General features: G+C 44.0%; 1 protein-coding gene across 1 annotated transcript in view; it reads right to left on the bottom strand.

Annotated features, from left to right (window-relative positions):
* The window catches only part of LOC147717722 (E3 ubiquitin-protein ligase TRIM39-like), a 254,681-nt gene that overhangs the window by 131,511 nt on the left and 100,561 nt on the right, over positions 1-22,609 (bottom strand). Inside the window, exon 5 of the mRNA XM_086924504.1 lies at positions 9-118. Coding sequence (XP_086780630.1) covers positions 9-118 — 110 coding nt within the window. The remainder of the gene's footprint in view (positions 1-8; positions 119-22,609) is intronic.

Below are 22,609 nucleotides of genomic sequence, written 5' to 3'. Positions count from 1 at the left end.
CCGTTTACCTTTTAACTCCAAGAGTTTATCCTGCAAGGAGGAATGTTCTCCAGTACTCTTCAGAGTCCGCTCCACAACCACATCTTCTAAAGGTTTCTGAGCCTTCACATTATTACACCTGTGGATTAGAGAGAAATACAGTAAGCGTTACTCAGCCTCCTCAGCACACTGGCTTCACTCTCACTGAATCTTTTATCTACAACAAGATGTAGCATACTCTGTACAATGTCACTGCCACAATGTGTTTGGGTTTCACCTATGTATCTCATTGTTCTCTCAAGAGACTTTTTGCTGGTCCTGGGACAGTCAATGGTTACCAGACAGTGTCAGAGGTGGGGGCTGTAATTTGCACTTCTGTGAGAACAAAATCAAGGTCCTGTTCCACGGCGCGCACTATGCCAGAATGTATTCGTTCAAAAGGTGCATTGCTCGTGCCGTCTGTTCACCCAGAGTCTCCAACTGATGAATGTGCCAATCAGCAGTTGGATACTCTGCGGAAGCTGTGCTCCAGTGATTGCTGGTGACCACAAGAATAAATCAACTTTTCTTCAATATACACTTCCTACTTCGACTTCATTTCTTTATCCAACTTAAAGAAAGGTACTTCACATTTTGGCGACGAGGGAGAGAAATAGCACTTCACAAATATTGTACAGAAACAACGAAAAGATAACTGCAAGAATACCTCAAAAGGAGTAACTTTTGGTGCAAGAAAATACTGTGAAAGTGGCTTGCGCGATGTCTCAGAGGTAAATTTTGGATGTTTTTCTTGTTTTTCCAAGGAATCCAGCGCAGCAATTGGCTGATGTTACGTCACACTTGACAGTAGCACTATAGTCATAGCAACAGTCTAGCGAAGGATCGGAAACAAGGAAACACGTCATCACGCACGTTGTTGGGGGCCATTTTGTTTCACCGAGAGACAGCGTTTCCATGGAAACAGTGCACTATCGTCTTGAAAGGAGACGCAACGCTGAAAGAAGGATCTCTATGACAATACACCCGTTGATGTGTATTTAATAACAAAAAATACAGCGTTTTAACACAAAATAAGAAGAAAGAAGAAATGAAAGCGAATTAACGCCATTTTGAGCGGAGTAAGTAAGGTACATTTATACAAGTATACTTATTATTAAATATAATAATAATGTATACCTTACATTACTTCAAGTAATAAATACTTCATACTAATAAAAAGTAAAATGGCTACAAATCAACAGATTGTTAACCTTAATCATTTTCTTCCTGTGCCTGGGAAACCAAAAGAGTCATGCAAAATATGGTTTAGAAGATTTGAGAGAGTTATCTAATAGCATTTGACGGAGATGAATATCAGCAAAAAGAAAATTAGCTGTATTATACAGCCATTTAGGGAGTGCAGGTCGACAGATTTTCGATAATCTGCCAGCTGCCATCCCTCCACCCGGGAATGGTGATGGGTGTAAGGTTTTTACTGACGCAGTGCAAAGAATAAGAAGTTCCTGGAACAACCTAGTGTTATGTTAGAACAATACAATTTAATCAAAAGAAAACAGGAACCAAATGAAACAGTGGAGGAATGTATTTCTGCACTCAGGAATCTAGCTGCAGATTGCAACTTTGGATCTTACCTTGATACAGTATTAAGAGATCAATTTTTTTACAAATGTTTTCACCCAAAAATACAAGAAAGAATCTTAAGCTGCCGTGATCCCTCTCTCTCAGAAGTGATGGACAAGGCTAAAAGCATAGAAAGATCAATTGTTTCTTCAAAGTGTATTTCGGAGGAAAGTATTTTGTCAGGACAAAATGACATGTATATTAATGCAGTTTACTCAAAAAATAAACGTGTTAAACAATTTCAAAAGAACACAATTACTTCCTGCTACAGATGTGGTTCAAGAACACACCTTGGAAACAGTCCTGTTTGTCTTGCTTTAGGAAAAAGGTGTGCAATTTGTCATAAAATCTGACATTTTCATAGTCTGTAGAAGCAGAAGGTCAATTCAAGTTAGTGCCATAACTTCAATGGAAAACCCAGACTGCGACATTAATGTTTCATCTCTTGAATCTCCTTTAGAGAACATTAATATCAACACTTAGAAGAAATGTCATAGAAAAGCAGACAATGGGTTCCTATAGAGAAAATACAGATTACTAGTAAACCCAGTAAGGATTACTTTTGTGGTTCAGTACTGGGCTGCAAGGTACAGTACTGGCTTCTCCCCTGCTCACAGGTGAGTACTTCGGAATTCGGCTGATTTTATATGAATATTTTCAGTTTCCAAAACTTCACACTTAGAAATTTTTAGAGTCATAATTGGTCAATGTTATTCAATGGCAGTTAAGTGAGTTCCGGTTTCCAGGTGAGTACTTGGCTCGTGAAGTTAAGGTTCTGGTTATAGATTTAGGGGTTCCCCAGGGTCAGGTAAGTACAGTTGGTTCAGCAGCACAGGGGTGGCCGGGTGCAGAGGTAGTTAGGCCCAATGATATCCAATGAGGGAAAGGGGGCCTTCGGTTGGTGGCTGCTAGCTAGCAGGCCACACGGCTGTGGGAGCTGGGCTCCTGGTCACTTGCTCAGGGCAAGGGGGGAAATAGGATAGGACCAGGATGGCCTAGCCAGCAGCACTCGGGCAGCTGGGTGCAGGGTGCTCTTGAGCCTTCGGGCGCTCAATGTTATCCAATCGGAAAGGTCAAAAAGGAACAAAGGCTGCAGGCTCGGGCCGGAGAATCTCCAGGGGCGACCAGCAATTCGAGAGGTAAGTTGGGATCTTGGAGCACAGGTAGGTACCCCAAAAGGGAGGCACAGGGGGCTGTAGGGCGCTGGGTGCAGGGGTGTCTTTGGGTGTCAAAAAAGCTTACCATCAGCTGGTCACGGTTGGGGTGGCCCCTGGTTCTGAGTCTGCAGGCGTCGTCTGGTTCATTGAGGAGGGTCTTTGGCAACTGGACTTCGGGTCCCAGTTGCCGGGGGACGTCCTCGTAGTCTTGGTTCGGTGGGGCACGGCCCGGGCTCGGCGGGTGCAGAGTGGGCTGGTCCGGAGCTTCCTGGCTGGCACCCGGGGGTGTTGTTGCAGCAGAGCCTCTGCTGATGGGAGCCGGAGTCTTTAGGAGAGTCAAGGCAGGCAGGTCCTCTGGGTATCCCAAGGTTGCTGTCCGCAGGAGTCGCCGGGAAGTTAGGCAGAGCAGGTTCCAGGATCAACAGGCAGGTAGGGCTGGGGCCAAGTCATTTGTTGTTGTCCTGTTAGCAGCTGCACGGCGAATCTTCTTCCTATTGATCTTCTTTCTTCTTTATTCTTTCGGGATCACCAGAAGGAACCCCTAAATACTGAATTTAGGGGCGTTACAGGTAGGGCAAGGACAGGGACCAATGGGTCCCTGTCCTGGGGTGAGTACACCCCCTAGCCTGCTCTTCTCCTGGGGAGAGGGGGGGGGGGTAGGGGGGTGGAGCCTAGTTAGGATTGGGCAGGGCTCCCCATCTACAAGATGGCCGGAGCCCGGGGTCGTGCTTCACCTCGTCTCCCCCACCTGAGGGGTGGGGTAGGCACAGGCTGGCACACCCCCTTCCTTACGTAGTTTTTCCCGCCAGTCTTCCCGCCAGAATGGGGGTTAGAACTGGTGGGGGCCAGTTGCTGGGTACAGCAAATGGTCCGGAGAAGCACACAGAAGCGGCATGCCTTTGAAGCTTCCCCCTGACCGTCCGGGGGAAGGAGACCTAGCACCTCGCCCAGGATGTGCATTGTTGAAGGCCCAGGAGAGCGGAGGGCTCTCCACCCAGGGGGCCAGCAACATGTCTGCTGTGTGGCAGCCTCTGCAGCCACTCAGCCCAGACGTGGATTGTAGGTTAGGGTTTCAAAGGGCATCTCTAAGATAACCTCTGGTGCATTTTACATTAAATCCCACACTGGCATCAGTGCTGGTTTATTGTGCTGAGAAGTTTGGTACCAAACTGGTCAGTCTTCAGTGTAGCCATTATGGTGCTGTAGAGTTCGTAATGACAACCTCCCAGCGCCATATACTCTTAATGGCATCACTGCACTTACAGTGCCAAGGAATGGCCCTGGGTACTGTAGGGGCACATTGCTCATGCACCTGTGCCCACACCTCTGGCATAGGGCACCCAGCTAGAAGTATGCCAGGGCAGTGGGTTCTGTGGGCATGGCACACAGGGATGTGTGCCATGTCAACTTTTTGGTTTAGTTCTGTACTTAGGCACTCAGCCTGCAAAGGCAGTGTGTGGGTGTCAGGGTACAATCAATCAATCAATCAATTTGTAGAGCGCGCTATTTACCCGTGAGGGTCTCAAGGCGCTGAGGTGGGGGGCCGGAGAGGGGTGGTGGAAGCTTTGCTACTGTTCGAAGAGCCAGGTCTTAAGGAGTCTTCTGAAGGTGAGTAGGTCTTCGGTCTGCCCTAGGTCGGTAGGAAGGGTGTTCCAGGCCTTGGCGGCGAGGTAGGAGAAGGATCTGCCGCCTGAGGTTGTTCGATGGATGCGGGGGACGGCGGCAGGGCAAGGCTGGCGGAGCAGAGCTGGCGGCGAGGGGTGTGTAAGCGGAGTCTGCTGTTCAGGTAGGCTGCTCCGGCACTGTGGAGTGCTTTATATGCGTGGGTGAGGAGTTTGAAGGTGATCCTTTTGTCGACGGGGAGCCAGTGTAGGTTTCTCAGGTGGGGGGTGATGTGGCTGTGGACGTTGATGATCAGTCGGGCGGAGGGATTTTGGATGCGCTGTAGTCGTCGTAGGTGTTTGGCTGGGATTCCGGCGTAGAGTGCGTTGCCATAGTCCAGCCTGCTGCTGACGAGGGCCTGTGTCACCGTTCTTCTTGTTTCGGTCAGGATCCACTTGTAGATCCTGCGGAGCATGCGGAGGGTGTTGTAGCAGAAGGAGGAGACTGCGTTGACCTGTTTGGACATGGAGAGGGAGGAGTCGAGGATGAATCCAATATTGCGTGCGTGGGTGTCGGGGCTATCCCCAGAGAGGTTGGCCAGCAGGAATCGTCCCAGGCTGAGGGGTTGGGTCCGAGGATGAGGACCTCCGTCTTGTCCGAGTTCAGTTTTAGACGGCTGCTCCTCATCCAGTCGGCGATGGCCTTCATTCCGTTGTGGATGTTGGTTTTGGCGGTGCGTGGGTCCTTGGTGAGGGAGAGGATGAGCTGAGTGTCGTCAGCGTAGGAGAAGATGTTGAGGTTGTGGTGGCGGGCCACTTGTGCGAGAGGGGCCATGTAGATGTTGAACAGCGTCGGGCTGAGGGAGGAGCCCTGGGGGACGCCGCAGATGATGTCGGTGGCTTCGGATCGGAAAGGTGGGAGGCGGACGCTCTGGGGTTTGTCGGAGAGGAAGAATGTGGTCCAGTCGAGGGCCTTCTCTTGGATACCAGCTTCTTGGAGGCGTGTTTTTAGAGTGCAATGGCAGACCGTGTTGAAGGCGGCCGGGAGGTCCAGGAGGATGAGGACAGATGTTTCGCCGTACAGATCCCCTGAGGGTGGCACAATAAGTGCTACAGCCCTCAGGGGTCTTCTCTGGTCACCATGCCCTGGGTACCTAGGGTACCATTTACTAGGGGCTGACAGGTGGCCAGAGACGCCAATTGGGTTTTTAGTTGCAGCACAATTTTAGGGAAGGAACCCAGGACACACTCAGTCAAAGCACATCAACAGTTCAGAAAAAAGTGGGGGCATACCAATGCAAAAAGATGGCACTTTCTCACACATACCTGTTATTCATAAATTGAGAAATGTACCGCTTAATGTAAGGGATGATTTAAAAAAAGTACTAGACAAGATGGTGTCGGAAGGCATAATTGAATCAACAGATTCCTCACTATGGGTCAGTCCAATTGTAGTTGTTTAAAAAAAAGATTCCAGCATTCGCCTATGTGTCGATCTTCTCTCCTTGAATCAAAATATAATAATTGACTGTCACCCATTACCTAAAATCCAGGATTTACTCACCGGCATTTCTGGTTCAAAATTATTTACTCTTCTTGACCTCAAAAGTGCTTACCATCAAATTCCTCTTTCTCAGTGTTCTTCAGAACTCACCACATTTATCACTCCTTTTGGAGCATTTAAGTATTTAAGACTCCAGTTTGGATTGGCCTCAGCGGCTAGTGTCTTTCAGAAATTTATTGACACTTTGGTGCAAAATATTGATTGTGTTCAGGCCTACCAAGATGATGTACTTTTATATTCAAAGACTAAGGATGAACATGTTCAAACCTTAAGGAAAGTTCTATCTCGTTTCAGAGATGTTAGAGTAACTCTAGGGAAAAATAAATGCAAATTTTTTGCAGGAGAGGTAGATTATCTTGGGCATTCAATATCGGCAAATGGAATTAAACCTAAGTATTCCCTCACTCAGGCCATTTCAAATTTTTCCACTCCCAAAGATAAAGACTCTTGAAAATCTTTTTTAGGTTTAACGGAATACTAGTCAAGGTTTATTCAAAGTTATTCACAATTAGTTCAACCTTTACGTACTCTTTTAAAAAAAGATGTTCATTTTTTGTGGTCTCAAGAAACTGAATTTGCGTTCAATCTTGTTAAGAAAGTCATAATTGAAGCTCCTGCTTTGTCATCTTTTACCCCTGGGTTAAAATGTACAATGTCTCACATGATCAGGGGGCTATACTGGACTGCAACGTGGGAAGACCGCATATCTTTATATGCGGACGATATTCTTTTATATTTGACTTTCCCCAGACGATCAATCATAGTGCTCCTGGATATTTGCGAAATTTTTGGGCGGGTTTCCGGATACAACATCAACTGGTCCAAATCTGTTTTGTTTGTTTTAAGGGCCACCCCCGATCTCACTCACTCAGCACAGGACTGGGTAACATTAGGTATGATGTACGCTAAAAGAAACATAGCCAAGTACTGGGGTTCTGTAGAGGTACCAGCGCTCACGGATTGGTGTAAAGATCTGGATTTAGCAAGGTTAGCGGAGAGGGAGGTGTACCTGAACCGGGGGTGCCCTCGGAAATGGGACAGAATATGGAACGCCTGGAACGAATATAGGGGATATATGTGCGAACCCCCAATGCAAGATAGCGCGGATGACACTGAGTAAGAGAGGGGAGGAAGTAAGGGACTTAAGTAATGTACCAGTGTGGCTCACTGGTTAGAGGAGGCAGACCTGGAAGCAGAGGTCAGCCCGGGACCAGGGTTCAATTCCCGGCTCGGCGGGGTCCTGAGTCCTAAAATTGTCCATGGACTCGACAATTCTCGCTCCGGTGCCTACTCGACTCACAGGTTCACACTCTGCGACTCTGGGCAATAGCTTGCTTAATCTCCACAACGGCCCCTCGCGGCGGGATGCCTGGCTTTCACCTTGCGGATACCCTGCCGGGGTTATCTCACAGGGGAATACCAGGACGGGTTCCCTAAGCAAGCGCTTAGAAACCGCTTGGTGATTTGCGCTATATAAATTCCTGTACATTTACATTTACCACGTGAAATTCCTATAAACTATCCTATTCATCTCAGTCATGTATTTATAATGCTATGTATATTGACCTGCCTCAACCAATGTCTGCGGCTTTTAACTGATTTATGCCCTGCTGTAGTTCCACAAAACAATAAAAAAATTTAAAATAAAAAATTTAAAAAATGTACAATCTGCTGATGCAAGCCAGAAAGGGCTAGGCGCGGGGTTTTCCAAAGGAATGGCGCCGAAGAGAACACCATTGGTTTTGCATCAAGGTTTCTCAATGGTGCAGAATCTAATTATAGTACCATTGAGAGAGAAGCCCTTGCCTGCTCATGGGCGATTGAAAAGTTTAAAACTTTTATTTGGGGTTCCCATTTTATACTCCTCACTGATCACAAGCCCTTGTTACACCTACTTAACGGAAATGGGACAGGAAAAGCATCAGCCAGACTTGTCAGAATTCTGTCAAGGTTACATGAATATAACTTCACTATACAGCACATTACTGGAGGTAATAATTTAATGGCTGATGCTCTTTCTAGATTACCGTTAGAAAATGATGAAAATGATAAAAATACTGATGATGTACAATGTGCCGTTGCCTCTATAAGGATCTGGTTCTTTCTCTTTTTTCTATTTCACAATCAGATTGGGTTAAAAGCTATTCTGATGATTCAACCCTAATGGCAGTCAAAAACAGGATTATTTCAGGTTGGCCAAAAGAACGCTCTCTTCCTGCCTCTCTGAAATATTATGCTCAAGTCTTGGATGATCATAATGATGTCATTTTTCGGGCAGACCAATGTGTTCCTCCTTCTAAGTTTCGCATTAAACTTTTTCATTCAGCACATCAAGGTCACTTAGGTGTTGGTGCCACGTCAAGGAAATTAAAAGAGCACTTTTGGTGGCCAGCTCTTGACAAAGATGTAGCACTTTGGATTAACAATGGTGATACATGCTTAGTTTCAGACAAACACTGGAAAACTATTCCGCTTCCTTTACATAGTGTTCCTTTACCTGAGAAGGCTTGGGATAAATTAACTATTGATTTCGCAGGCCCATTTGATGTTTTGTCACATGATAAACGTTATATTTTTACACTCATTGACTACAACTCAAAATGGGTTGATTTTGAATTTTGTGAAAGTCCCAATTCACTTTCGGTGGTCAAGTTTTTGAGCAGAGTTTTTCTCACTGAGGGTTCTCCAAAAGAAATTGTAAGTGAAATTACATGATATAAAGCACCTCAGAGTTGCACTCTAAGCTCCCTCTTCTAATGGTTTAATTGAGAGAATGAATAGGTTTATCAAGGAGGGCATACAAACCGCCATTTCATGTAATGTTGATGTTGAAACCTTTCTAAAGAAAAAAGTGTGGTCCTATTTAGTAACTGCAAACAAAAGCTAGCCGGGCTGATGAGGTGTTACCTCGAAACCGGTCCGGTCCTCGGATGCTTGATTCCGCTCTGGGAAGGACATGGCTTTTGTAGTTCGGACTGGACTGTTCCCATGGGGCAACAGGGTCAGAGCTGATTTGCATATCGCCATTGTCTAACCCAGGGTGGTGTGGAGTGCAAAAAAACGATGGATTTGGGCCCAGATCTTTTGACTGGGGGAATGTGTGACATTGATCCACATTCGGTCCATCACTTGTTATTTTTGCAATTGCTGTCCTATTTAGTAACACCACATTCCAAGACTGGTATTTCTCCCTTCAGATTACTCAAGATAAGAAATCCCAATGGGAATATATGTCCAATGTGGATCAAAGGACTATGTAAAAACAATGATTCGTGTTTAGGTTGTTATGACAAGCAAATTGTCAAAGAAAATGTTCTCAGTCAACAAAAAATACATCAGAAACAATTTGATTCTAATCTCAATCCTGTTTTACATACTTTTAGGATTGGTGATTGGGTCATGATTAAGAATCCAAACAGAGTCAAGAAAGGAATATCCAAGTTTTCTTTGTCAACTCAGGTTGTTAAGATTTCTACGGGTTCTCTTTTCCTTGATAAAAGGAGATGGTGGAACAAGAGAATTATAGTCAAACTTACTCCAGAACAAGCCAACAGAATTTTTAAAACCAAGCACTCTGTTGACAATTCTTCTTGTTCTCATTTTCCATTGGGATCTCCTTCAGACAATATCTTACAACCTTGTGCACAAATCTTAGAAACACAGACCAATAACATTATTCAGTGTAACTCTCCCATTATCAGTTCCCAATTAATTTCCAAGTCATCCACTACTTCTGTGTCAACTACAGGCAGAGCTTCAATAAATTGTTCCTTTCCTACACAATTTAAGGAATATTATTTGTCTTAATCTTGTTTTATTGTTAACTTATTTTTGCCACTTCTCAATTGTTGTAAAAAAGGGAGATGATGTAATGTGTTGTTCAATTTACAATGTGTTATTATTCATAACTCTTTTATGTTCATTAATATGCCTGGCATTGCATGTTCCACGGCGTGCACCTTGCCAGAATGTATTCGTTCAAAGGTGCATCCCTCGTGCGGTCTGTTCACCCAGAGTCTCCAACTGATGAATGTGCCATTCAGCGGTTGGATACTCTGCGGAACAGCTGTGCTCAAGTGATTGCTGGTGACCACAAGAATAAATCAACTTTTCTTCAATATACACTTCCTGCTTCGACTTCATTTCTTTATCCAACTTAAAGAAAGGTACTTTACAGTCCTTTGTATTTACTCAGCGAGCCAGTGGCGTTTCTGCTGCATTTCTCTCTGGCAGCATGTTTATTTTGAACATGTATCCACATGAGGGGCCTATATAAAGTTATTCTAATCCTCCTGCTAAACTACGGCAACAGCAAATTGTCGGCAGTGATGTCCTTTAAATTACGAGCATTTGCAGCCATTAAAACAAGAAACTAAGGAGGCGTGGCTTGAGCGCCGCACAAGATGGCTGGCGGCTTAGCGGCGGAGCTCCGCTTTCCAAACGCCGGAACCGGCAATTTTCACCCGTTCACACCGGTGACTACTGGATATAGAGCCAAGAACTATTTGGGGGAGCATGAGGTGAGCCAGACGCTCTGCTCCTTGACCTTCTACCTTGCGGCTATGCAGTAAACTGTACCGTGAAACGGGCCGTTTTCACTGCTGCCGCCATTTTGTTTTTTCGTTTTTTCTTCTCAATTTGCGCTAGTGCCAGTTATTGCAGCGCAATGCTTTCCTCTATGCTTTTTGCCTTCTCTCATGCTGTCTGCCTCCTTCTCCTGTCATGACAAGGATCCTTTAGGATGAAATTCCAGTCAGCAGTGTGATGTTTACCTCACTTCATGTTTTCTAATGACCGCCATTTTGTCGTCTGAGAGGAACTGCTTTCCTACATCATCTGAATGACTGTCAGACACCTTTATTGGATTTTTAGCCACATTTCTACATATACAATTATTTGTTGACTTCCTGAGTGTTTATTTGGTCACTTTATTACTGGAACTCGTGAGAGGACTCTAGCTTTGTCACTGGTTTCACGCTTTCTATATGGGGAAGTTGCGTAACCTCAAGCTTTCTTCTTCTGTCAAACAACATACTTCCTCAGACTCCGATTCTGCACTTCCAGCCATGGAGGAACATGCCTCTCAAAAACCTGAATTAACTCCTGGGGCGATTCCAAAAACGACTCCTTAAAGCAAGCTTCCGCAATCTGCGTCGACGAAACGCCTAAAGAAAGATCCCCCCTCCCCAGGTACTTCCTCACATTCTGCCTCAATGGAGCTTATTCTTGAAGAAATGTGTGCACTGGAACCCTTCATGGCTGAAACCACAAAGATCTTACAATTCCTTCATGATAAGTGGTCCTCTTTGGAATCTCGTGTTCTTCTGGTGGAGCAGTCAACGGAATCCCTTCAGACTTCCTGCTCTCGGATCTCAGTTCTAGAAAAAGACATATCACTTCTGAGGAGGCAGACAGAGGATTTGGAAAATCGAAATCGCAGAAATAATCTCTGAATTTATGGACTTCCTGAACATATTGAGGGATCCAATCCTACTACATTCTTTTCAATCTTTTCTGCCTAAAATTTGGGATCTTCTTCCTTCCTCTACCTTCAACATTCAACGTGCGCATAGACTGGGACAAAGGTCTCTGCCAAACCCCGCGGCGTCATCATGCTGTTCCTGCAAAACACCGACCTTCTCCAGGTACTATCGGCCGCCAAATATAAGAAGCAGATTGTTTGGGAAGGTCATCGCCTATACCTTTCCCAAGATGTGGCTAAAGTGACAGTGGACCGTCGGAAACAGTTTTTGGATATGCGACCGCAGTTGCGGGCTATGAATGCCAGGTTTGGTTTACTTCACCCGTGCCTCTTCAAGGTGACCTATAAGGACAAAACCACGACGTTTGAAGATCCACTTGTTCTACAAGAATTTCTTAGTCAACAGGGAGCCGATGTCATGGACACTGCAAGAGCTGTTTAAGTGCCTAATTTAAACTTTTGTTCCTTCTCTAGTCTCTTGTCATTTCCATCAGGTCACTGTTTTGTTCTCTTTTTATTCTCTGATATTGTTCTACATTATTATGTTTTGTTTTTCTATTAATCCTTTGTATTTTCTCATTTTCTCTACAGATATGCTCTTTCCTTTTCATCCCGGTGTTATCCATACATTTTGTTACTTGCTGGATTTTTTCGGATGTTCGGTGGCGTTTGTCTCGTTGTTGATGTCGTCATCTTCTGGCGCCGTCACCCCCGTTCTCAGTTCTGTATCTGTTGGTATGTTTTTTAGTCGTCTTCTTTTGATCTATTCTGTCCACTATCTCTTACTCTTCTACCCCTCTTCTTCTTTTCCTCTACTTCTTTTTCTCTCTTCTTTGGATTTTACCTTATTCTCTAAATTTCATCTCTTTACTTGCATATATACCTTTGCCTTTCTCGTTCCTATTTTCTTTCAATTTCTTTTCTTTCTACCTTCACTAATTTTTAGTATCATTACTTTCTTAGTTTAAATTCCGGGTTGTTACTTGGAACGTTAAAGGTTTAAATAATCCTATTAAAAGGCAACGAGTTTTAACGCATCTTGCTAGGCTCAAAACTGATGTAGCCCTTCCCCAAGAATCCCACCTTTCGGAAGCGGAGGCCTTGGAGCTCAAACGTTGCTGGGTGGGTCATGTTTTCCATTCCCCTGCTATGGGTAAGAAAAATGGAGCTGTGATATTATGCCACAAAAAGTTAAATGTTTCTATTGTATCTCAAGAATGTGAAGTTGCGGGGCGTTGGGTACTTGTTAAACTGAATATAGTTAGAATACCTGTAGTTGTTTTCAATGTTTATGCTCCTACTGGTGTTGACAAATCGTTCTGGCATGCTATCTCAGATAAGTTGGTTACACTTGATGAGAAATATGTTATTTTTGGGGTGACTGCAACAGAGTTTTTGACCCTATCCTAGACAGAAATTCCAAAGTTAAATTTATCACTTCCAAAATGCATTTCCAATTTACTGCTTCTATTCATAACAATGCATTAGTTGATATTTGGAGAATCTGCAATCCAGACTTCAGAGAATATACTTTCTATTCCCGATCTCACCACTCCCAGTCCCGTATTGACTACCTTTTCCTTAGTAAATCCTTAGCTCAACTTGCCCTTCATTCAGATATCGGATCCATTTTAATCTCAGATCACGCACCCGTTTTTGTTGATATTGGTCTCATTCCCTTCTCCCCTCATCCTGGACGCTGGAGATTTAATAATTCCTTACTCCTTGACGCTGTTTTTTGCTCTAAATTTCATGATTTTGCTGCTGAATTTTTTGCACTTAACCAGACTCCAGATTCACCCTTTGTATGGGATTCTTTAAAAACAACTGCTATAGGATTTATCATTGATTTTTTTTCCCAAAAGAAAAAACAATTAATAACCAAATCAACTCAACTTTTGAGTAAAATTAAAAAACTCGAATATGCTTACTATAATTCTAGTTCTGAATCCTCTCTTCAAGAACTTATTGACGCCAAGTTTACTTTTAATAAATTTACCACAACAGCTGCCTCGAATACTTTACTAAAATGTAATTCTCGTTATTATGGTGGTCAAAATAAAATGGGAAAGTTATTGGCTAATTATCTCAAAATACGGAAGGATAGGACAAAGATTGATTCTATCCAAGGCCCTGCTGGTGTTTCCTTGTTTAAAGATACATACTAAACTAATTTGTCTCTTTTTATAAAAATTTGTATACTCCCGAAACTTGCCCTGACTCGGTTGATCTTCTCTCTTATTTTCAAAATATTCCTCCTCTTTTTTCTCATGTAGATTTTCACTCACTTGATTTAGATATTTCCATTACTGAAATTTCGCATGCCATCTCAGTCTTGCGTCATGGCAAGGTGCCTGGTCCTGACGGCTTCACTATTGAATTTTACAATCATTTTTCTTTACTTCTCCTACCAGAGCTCCTTCTGTTATTCCAATCGTTTTCTGATTCCGGCTCTTCCCGTGGGACCTTTCAGGAAGCCCTAATTTGCTTAATCCCTAAAGAAGATAAAGATCACACTTTGTGTGATAATTATCGCCCCATTTCATTAGTAAATACGGATTATAAAATATTTGCCAAAATTTTAGCTCTCAGATTAGATCCTTTTTTTACCTGATTTAATTGGTCCAGAACAATCTGGTTTCGTTAAAGGTCGACTTTCATCGGATAATTCTTGTGTCTTCTTTAATATTTTAAGTAAGGCTCCCTCACTCTCTTATCCTTTGGCAGCCATTTCCCTTGACGCTGAGAAAGCTTTTGACAGGATAGGGTGGGATTTTATGTTTCAAGCTCTTAGATGGGTGGGGTTTTCCCCTAAATGTATTTCTCTTATCCATTTACTCGAGTCCTCATGCATCAATTTTCGCAAACGGTATGGTGTCAGATTATTTCCCATTACAACTAGGTGTGAGACAGGGATGCCCTTTATCCCCTTTATAATTGGTTTATGCTTTAGAACCCTTTCTGACAGAAATTAGACTTGATGATAATATTTCTGGTTTCCATTTTAGTTCTCAACAAGTTAAATTATCAGTCTATGCTGATGACATTCTATTGTATTGTTCTCATCCACAATCTTCTCTTCCTTTCTTTTTGAACCAAGTCTCCACCTTTTCTAGAGTCTCCGGTTATGGTCTCAATATTGATAAATGTGAAATTTTGGCCTTGAATCCACTTTGTCAAAAACATCTCTTTGAGTGTTCTGGTTTCTCTTGGCATCCATCAAAGATTAAATATTTGGGGGTTCGGTTTGCTCCTTGTTTATCGGATACTCTTAAACTTAATTTTGACTATATTTCTAAACAATTAAATAAGGCCATTGATCGTTGGAACCCTCTTTTTCTTTCTTGGTGGGGGCGCCTTGACTCTATTAAAATTATGTTAGCTCCCCTTGTGCTATATACCATCTCCATGATCCCTATTCATATTCCCGTCTTTTATTTCAAAACAATAGACTATTTTACTTACATTTTTATGGAAAGGTAAAAGATCCCGGATAGCTATTGCTGTTTTGAAGAAAGATAAATCAAATGGAGGGATTCAATTCCCTGATTTTAAGAATTACCATAAAGCTTTTTCCCTGAAACAAGCTTTGCGCTGGCTTTCACCTGATCTTCCCTTTTACCCTCCTCTTTGGCTTAAATTAGAATCTTCCTTCCTCACTCCTTTTGATTTTCGTGAGATACTCTCTTTCACTGCTAACGTTGCTTCCCTTCGTACTCCCATCATTAATCATTCTTGTAGGCTTCTTATCCCATATTTGTCCTCTTCCTATCCATCTCTTTCTTCCATTCACGTCCAACGTATGTGGCATAATCAACACCTTAAAATTCGCAATCGTTCTCTATTTTGGAAATCCTGGCACTCTCATGGCCTAAAGTGGATTTCTCAACTTGTTTGGTGTAATCAGCCTCTCTCCTTTCAAGACCTTCAGACGCAATTCTCCTTGCTTTCCTCTTCTCGTACACAATATAATTCACTTCTCCCTATTCTTACTCAATATATGCATTCACTTCCTAATACCAATAATATCCCTAATACGCTCCTTCTCATATCTAATGCACTAGAACACTCACCCTCAGCCTCTTTTCTCTATAAATCGATTCACTTCACTGTTGATAGAGTTAAATCCAAAGTTGAGTTGACTTGGGAAAAAGATCTTTCTCAGAATTGGTCAATCCCTTTATGGGATAACATTTGGTCAACAATCCACAGTACCTCTAGAGCTGCTAACACCACTCAAACCTTATTTTTCATTTATAAATCGTATTTTATTTACTCCATTGACTTTATCGTCCTTCTCCTCAAACACTCCTACTTGTTGGTCATGTCCATGCCCTTCTGCTGACTTAAAGCATATGCTGTTTGATTGCCCACCCATTTTACAGTTCTGGCTTTTGGTTTGGTCCCAATTCCAGAAGATTTTCAAATTTCAGTCTCCTTGCTCCATTGACAATATTTTTCTAGGTTCTCTCTCCCCTATTTTTGCCAATTCCCCGCAACAATATAAACTGATTGATCTTTTAATAGCTATTGCTCTCCACCACATTACCTCTAATTGGAAACAAGGCACTGAAGTCTCTTTCCGTGCTTGGTGGAATGCGGTCTGTTTTAACCACCGTCTTGATACCAATTTTATCTCCCCCATTTCCCTAGCAATCAAACGTGATCTTTTATGGCTCCCCCTTACCAATTATCTGTCCTTGGTTCCTACTCTTCCACCCGTTTCCCAAGTTCGAACTGATGAAGTTCAAAAACCACCATGATTTTTCTCAATTGCTTTATTACTCTTGATACCGGTTATATGGTTTATGTCCTAACTATCTGATATTACTTTATGTTTTGCCATAGCTGCTTAATATTGTTATTTATTTAGTTTTATTTACTATGCATATTTTCTTGTTTTTTAACTTTTGATTGTTTCTTCATTTTCTGTCTTTGACTCTTTTATACTTCAACTAGCAGCCCGTCCCGACCTTGTCCGGGAGCAACAGGCTTTCCCGCCCCCCGCCCGCCCCGACATTGTCCAGCAGCCCGGGCCCCCACCCGGCCCGTCCCCCACCTGCCCCGACCCCAGCCTGCCCCGACATGGGTCCCCTTACCTCAGCCGCCGCTCCTCCCGCCTGTCCGCTGCCGATATACTGCTTTAAATATGTCTGTTCTTCTTTGCAGAGGTGTACAGCTGACCAATCCGTTCTCCAGAGTGTACATTGGCTGGGAAAGCTTACATCATTGCTAATCTGTTTGGCCTAGAGGTGTGTTAATGATTGCTGTTGCACCATAAAAATACGGGATAATTCTCTTTTCTCCTGCAGCCCGGGACCCCGCCCAGCCCATCCCCCGCCTGCCCCGACATGGGTCCCCTTACCTCAGCCGCCGCTCCTCCAGCCTGTCCGCTGCTCGCACCGCCGCTGGCCTGTCCGCTGCTCCTCATGTCACCGCTCCTCCCCCGCGCCATGTCCGCCGCTCCTCATCGCCCTCCTGGACGCCGCTCCTCTCCGCGCTCCTGACGTGAACACCCACGTCGCGGCCGGCGCTACTTCGGATGGACTACTTTTTTTTACTGTAAATTTTTTAAATAACATTTTTTTATTTTATTTAAATAGCCTATAACCATCTACACACCCTGGCGATTCCAACGGTGTATCGGGTGTGTGGATTGGGCTCTGTGGTTCCCAGGTTTACCCGCCTCAAAGGCTGAAAGTTCTTCCTTTATTATAGTAGTATAGATAAACTCAAACTTTAAAAAATAAATATAAAAAAAATAAACTGTCTCTGGTTTCTTATCCAGAAAAGGCGCAAGGGCCTGCGGGGGTAATAAAGAAACACAAGTAAGGGCGGAAGGAGAGGAGGAGAATAAAGAAAAACACATTACAGCACGATCTAGGGAGGGAAAGAAGCAACAGGGAGGAGAATGAGCGAGTGAAAACGCTCTTGGGAAAACAATCTTTATATCTTAGATGTTCTTTCTTTTCTTGTAGTTGAAATGGGATTCGTTGCATGGTGGTGTTTCCTTGTACTGCGTAGATCGGTGTGCCTTCGGAGGAAGCCATGTCGAGATGTTCTTATATGTTGCGCTATTCTAAGTCTGCGGCCGCAACTGTATTTCCTTTGTGGCTTATTTTTTGTTTACAAAACAACAATGGGAGAGGTAGGGAGATTCAAGGACACTCTCTCAGTCCCCGGTTAGATACAAGTAAACAAAAACAGAGAGGTCAAATCGGTCTCAGAACAGCCACAGATACGGAGCGAGATAGATAGGAATCAAACACTCACTTTGGGTGGGTCGGAAGGCCCTCACACACCGACCTAGTCAGTGTCATGCTTCATCACTGGGCCCCACCAAAGAGGTCGAGTGACTCTTTGATGTGCTGCAACGCCAGAAAGACTGCGGAGCTGGTTGTGTGAAAAGGGGCGTGCTGTGAGGGTAATTAAAATTAAAAGTGCCTAAAAGGATATCAGTAAAAAGAAGTTTAATGAGTGATCCCTAAGACACAAATGAAGAGTATTAGGTGTCTGAATTTAGCTGCCAAGGTTTTAGGATTGGTTAAATTTAGAAAGAATACTTAAGTCAGTCAACATGTTTCTGCCATATGGGTGGTTTCAATTTACCAAGGCATTCATCAGGACTAAACCCCGGCGGTATGGACTCTCTAATCGTCCACCCTGACCTGGGGGCGTGAAAGTGAAAATTTTAAAAAAGGTGAAAAAAGTGCTTAGAAAAAATGGAAGAGCGGGTTGCTCATTCCACAAAATGCTCCAAATTCAGGAGTATATCAGCACTTGTAAAGTGAAGTACACAAACAAACAAACAGACATACACACAATTAATATATGCCATTGCGTTTGGTCGTAGTGCTCCATAGCTTGTGGCATAAGTTGTGTTCCCAAAGTAGACACTAGTTTTAACACCATCCAAGTAACCCTGTAGGGATGATATCGTTAACTTTGGGAAGTGAAGTGATAAGGGTGTCTTAAAAACTCAAACGGTGGATGGAAAGGTTAAAAACACTATATATGTACTCCTTTTGAAGGGATCAATGGACCAAAGGTCTGTGACCCCCTAAGGTGGTAACTTAGATTTATATCTCACTTTGAAACCGGGCGCTACTTGCACCATGGGTCTCGGAAGGGGGGTTGGAGCGTGCCTGGCACATCCTGTAAAAGAAAAAGGTTAGCTTTAAATCCCCGTTACACGGGTAGCACTTAGCTCGTTTTTGTAGAATATCAGGGATCTTGTAGCTGGGGTGCACTCACGCCCTCAACGCTCTCAGCCCGCTTGAAACCTGTATTACGCCTCAGAACCGGACCCCGACGATGGAGAGCGGGGCCGGTGACTGAGTATTAAAGCGATCGTGCTTCAGGTCGCGTTCTTCCGGGTGGGCGTGTCTAGCCAGAACAAGGCTTGGGACGCACCCGCCCAGTGTAGAGGGGGCGCGGCCGAGATCCAAGTCGAGGCTTGGAAGGGTCAGCCAATAGAGGGCCTGACCAGCGTCTGTGCCGATTCTGAAGCTTCCTTCATGGATCGTTTTTGACAACATTAAAGACAATGGAAAATGCTTGAATGTTCCCTGGATTGCAGAACCAGAAAGACGATATGTGATTTTTTGCAGACAGTGCATAGAAGTTGTTGAATGCACAATAGTGGTGGGAATGGTATACACAACACTAGTGTAGTGACGGTGAGGGGTGAAGAGACAAGTCAGCCTGTTGCCATATAGAGTTATATTAAGGGCAGCAAGTTGCCTTATGGGTTTATACTGAGGGCAGCATAGTGCCTAGAAAAGGATATTATTGCAGAGGGGCACAAAGAGGTACCACTCCATGTAGCATATTTACAAGTAGCTTAGACCTTACAGAAATTGGTTAATCATGTTGTTATGGGTTCAAAGATATCCTGCTCAAGATAGCACAGTGTTCCACGGGATGTCATCGTTGAGGCCGTTGGTATTAGTGCCTAAACGATACACCCAGCGCTGCTCTTTTTCAAAGAGTCTGCTTGTAATATTTGTTGTGCCGTTGATTACTTCGATTACAGTCCACCTCATATCATTGGGTGTATGGTTCCTGTCCAAGAAATGGCGGCTCAGCTTGGTTGTTACTTTTTTGCACCTGACGTTGCTCCGATGTTCGCAGATACGCTGTTTGACCCTGCGTGCAGTCATGCCGACATAGCGAAGCTGGCAGGGGCAGGTAATCAGATAAACCACATTCATTGAGTTACAGTTTGTATGTTCTCTCTGTGTCCAAACCTTGCCTGCTTCCAGCGACCGTGTTTTTGTAGCTTCTGTTAGATGGCAGACGCTGCAGTCAGAGCAGGGGTAGTGCCAGGTAATTCTTAGCAGACCCCATGCTGCAGTTATTGTGGGCATAACGTCATGTGGCTTTTCTTTTGGGCGAGTGTGGACCAGGGCATCTTTCAGACTCCGTCCTTTTTTGAAAGAGAAGAGAGGTTTCTCCCAGTTCTCTTTACAGGATGTTAGAATGTTCCAATGTTTATTGATAGTTTTTTTCATCAGATTGGAAAGACTGTTATATGTGGTTACACATGTAAGGGGTATTGAGTCAGGGTTATTGATCTTCTCTTCCAAGAGTGCCTCTCTTGGCTGATTTCTTGCTCTTTTGAAACCCTTGTTTAGGATAGGTGCTGGGTAGCCTCTCTTTTACTCCTAGCGTGGCCGGGTTGTATGTAGCGGATTTCGAGGCCAAATACATTCTGCCACCAACCGCAGCTTTTTCGTCCTCTACGCTTTTATGGAAGCGCTATATAGACAACATCCTGCTCCTTTGGACAGGTAGTGACAGTGAGCTTGAAACTTTTTTGGTATGGATCAACACTCTAGACATTAATCTAAGGTTCACCAATACCATAAGTAAAACAGACATTGTCTTTCTCGATGTGGTGATCTCTGTAAATGGAAGTCCAGTTCCATTTACAGAGATCACCACATCGAGAAAGACAATGTCTGTTTTACTTATGGTATTGGTGAACCTTAGATTAATGTCTAGAGTGTTGATCCATACCAAAAAAGTTTCAAGCTCACTGTCACTACCTGTCCAAAGGAGCAGGATGTTGTCTATATAGCGCTTCCATAAAAGCGTAGAGGACGAAAAAGCTGCGGTTGGTGGCAGAATGTATTTGGCCTCGAAATCCGCTACATACAACCCGGCCACGCTAGGAGTAAAAGTACTGCCCATCGAAGTTCCTGAGCATTGGAGGAATAGTTTGTCTTTGAAAGAGAAAAAGTTCTCTTTTAGGGCTATGGTGGCACACTCAATGATAAAGGCCTTTGGTGTCTGGTAATCCCATTCAATGGAGTCTAGTGATTTTCCTAGGACTTTAATGGTATTGTCCTGTGGGATGCTCGTGTAGAGGCTTTCTACATCGAGAGTCACTAGGGTGACTGAGTTTTCTGTGAACGTAACCTCTGTTAGTAGTCGTAGGAGGCTCTTGGTATCTTTGAGGTAAGTGGGAGTTGATTGTACTAGCGGTTTTAGGAAATAATCACAAAACTGTGACAAGGGCTCCAAGAGAGCCAATCCCTGACACGATGGGACGCCCGGGAGGTGGCAACCGGTTTTTATGCATCTTGGGCAATGTGTAGAAGTATGGTATGACATTGCTAGTGTTGTTCAAGAAGTCTGCTTCGTTTTTAGACAGGTGACCACGTTCCTCTGCATGTCTAACCAAGGTCGTGATCTTGTTGGTAAGGTCTGCAGTAGGGTCTGTTGTGAGTGGGGTATAGTTTCTGATATCCCCAAGCAGGTCATTACAAGTCTTCTCGTAGTCTCTAGTATTTTGAATAACAATCCCTCCACCTTTGTCTGCCGGATTTATGGTTATTGAGGTGTCATTCTGCAGCATTTGTAGCGCTTGGTATTCAGCAGTGCTGAAATTCCCAAATGTCTTAGGGTTCTGGCACGTTTCCAAATCTTTAAATACGGCCTGCTCAAAGGCGGTGATGGCCGCAGGGACAGTGTGTGGGGGAGGGGTGACAATGGAACTCGGTCTTAGTCCCGTATCACCTTTCCTGGTTGCTTCAGTTGGGTCTGCTTTGCCTTCAAAGAATGCTTTTAATTTCAGTTTTCGAAAGAAACCAGCAAGTTCGCAGTGTAGCTTGAATTTGTCAGGTCTTGCTATTGGAACAAAGCCTAAGCCTTTTTCAAGTACTTGAATTTCGGTGGGGGTTAGTATCCTTTCAGACAAGTTCGTCACTAGGCTCAAACTTTGCTTGTTCCGGCTGTTGGTTGCTGCGGGTGTGATTCGCTACAGAGTCTTCCTCTTCCCAGGACACTCTGTTGTTGCCTCTTCTTTTGCCTCGGCCCCTCCGGCCGCTCTCTAAAAAAGGCTGTCTGTACTGATTCTGGAAGTTTGTGGGGGGCATAAAGCCCGGGTTCCAGCCCATGAAGGGAAATTGTGGCTGTTGAAAAGGCATAAGGGTGCGGGCCCATCCCCATTTGTGGTGGATACCATTGTTGATGGTGGCCCTGATTGCCTTGCCTGCCCCTGTTATTCCTGTTGCCCCGGTTCCCTCTTCTCTTTGTTTGTCTGAATGAGCTATTGCTTGACCCACTACTGTTGGAGGAGTCATCATCCGAATAATCAGATTTGCTATCATTACGTGCTGGTGGGGTAAAGGTTGCCGCAAAGTAGGGGTACACCTTTTCAAAGTCAAACTTCTTTTGATCTTTTTGGAGTTTGGTTGCTTTTGACTGCATCAGGTTGTCTTTATACTCATTAAGTTCCTTATTGAGTTCGTCCAACCGTTTCTTAAACCCAGTGATTGTTGTCTTGAAGTGGGACTCAGTCTCTCTAATTTCCACCATTAGTGCTTCAGAGTCTGAGTGCTGTTTTTATTATCAAGACCAGCCAGTCGCGCGTACAATGCCATGCGATCATGGCCCAGTCTTTTCTGAAAGTAGCATCGTTGAGAAAGATGCGGGGGGCATTTGTGACCAGCAAGCCTCTTGGTGCTGTGTTGGAAACAAGATACTGCTTAAGGATAGTGCCGTGAAGAATGGTACGTATGTGCTCTCTTTTGTTCTCAGTAAGGTTTTCCAACTCGGTGGTGTTCGCTATTGCTTGCGATATATGTGGATCTGCAAATAGTGTAGGATCCGACATCAGTTCCTCAATTTCGGATTCAGAATATGTCAGGCCCAAGTTCGCCATGGTGAGGTATCAAGGTAAGGAGATAGGAGTACTTTG

Source organism: Lissotriton vulgaris, chromosome 5 (genome assembly GCF_964263255.1).
Source record: "Lissotriton vulgaris chromosome 5, aLisVul1.2, whole genome shotgun sequence".
NCBI lineage: Eukaryota > Metazoa > Chordata > Amphibia > Caudata > Salamandridae > Lissotriton > Lissotriton vulgaris.
This window is presented reverse-complemented; position numbering and strand designations above follow the sequence as displayed.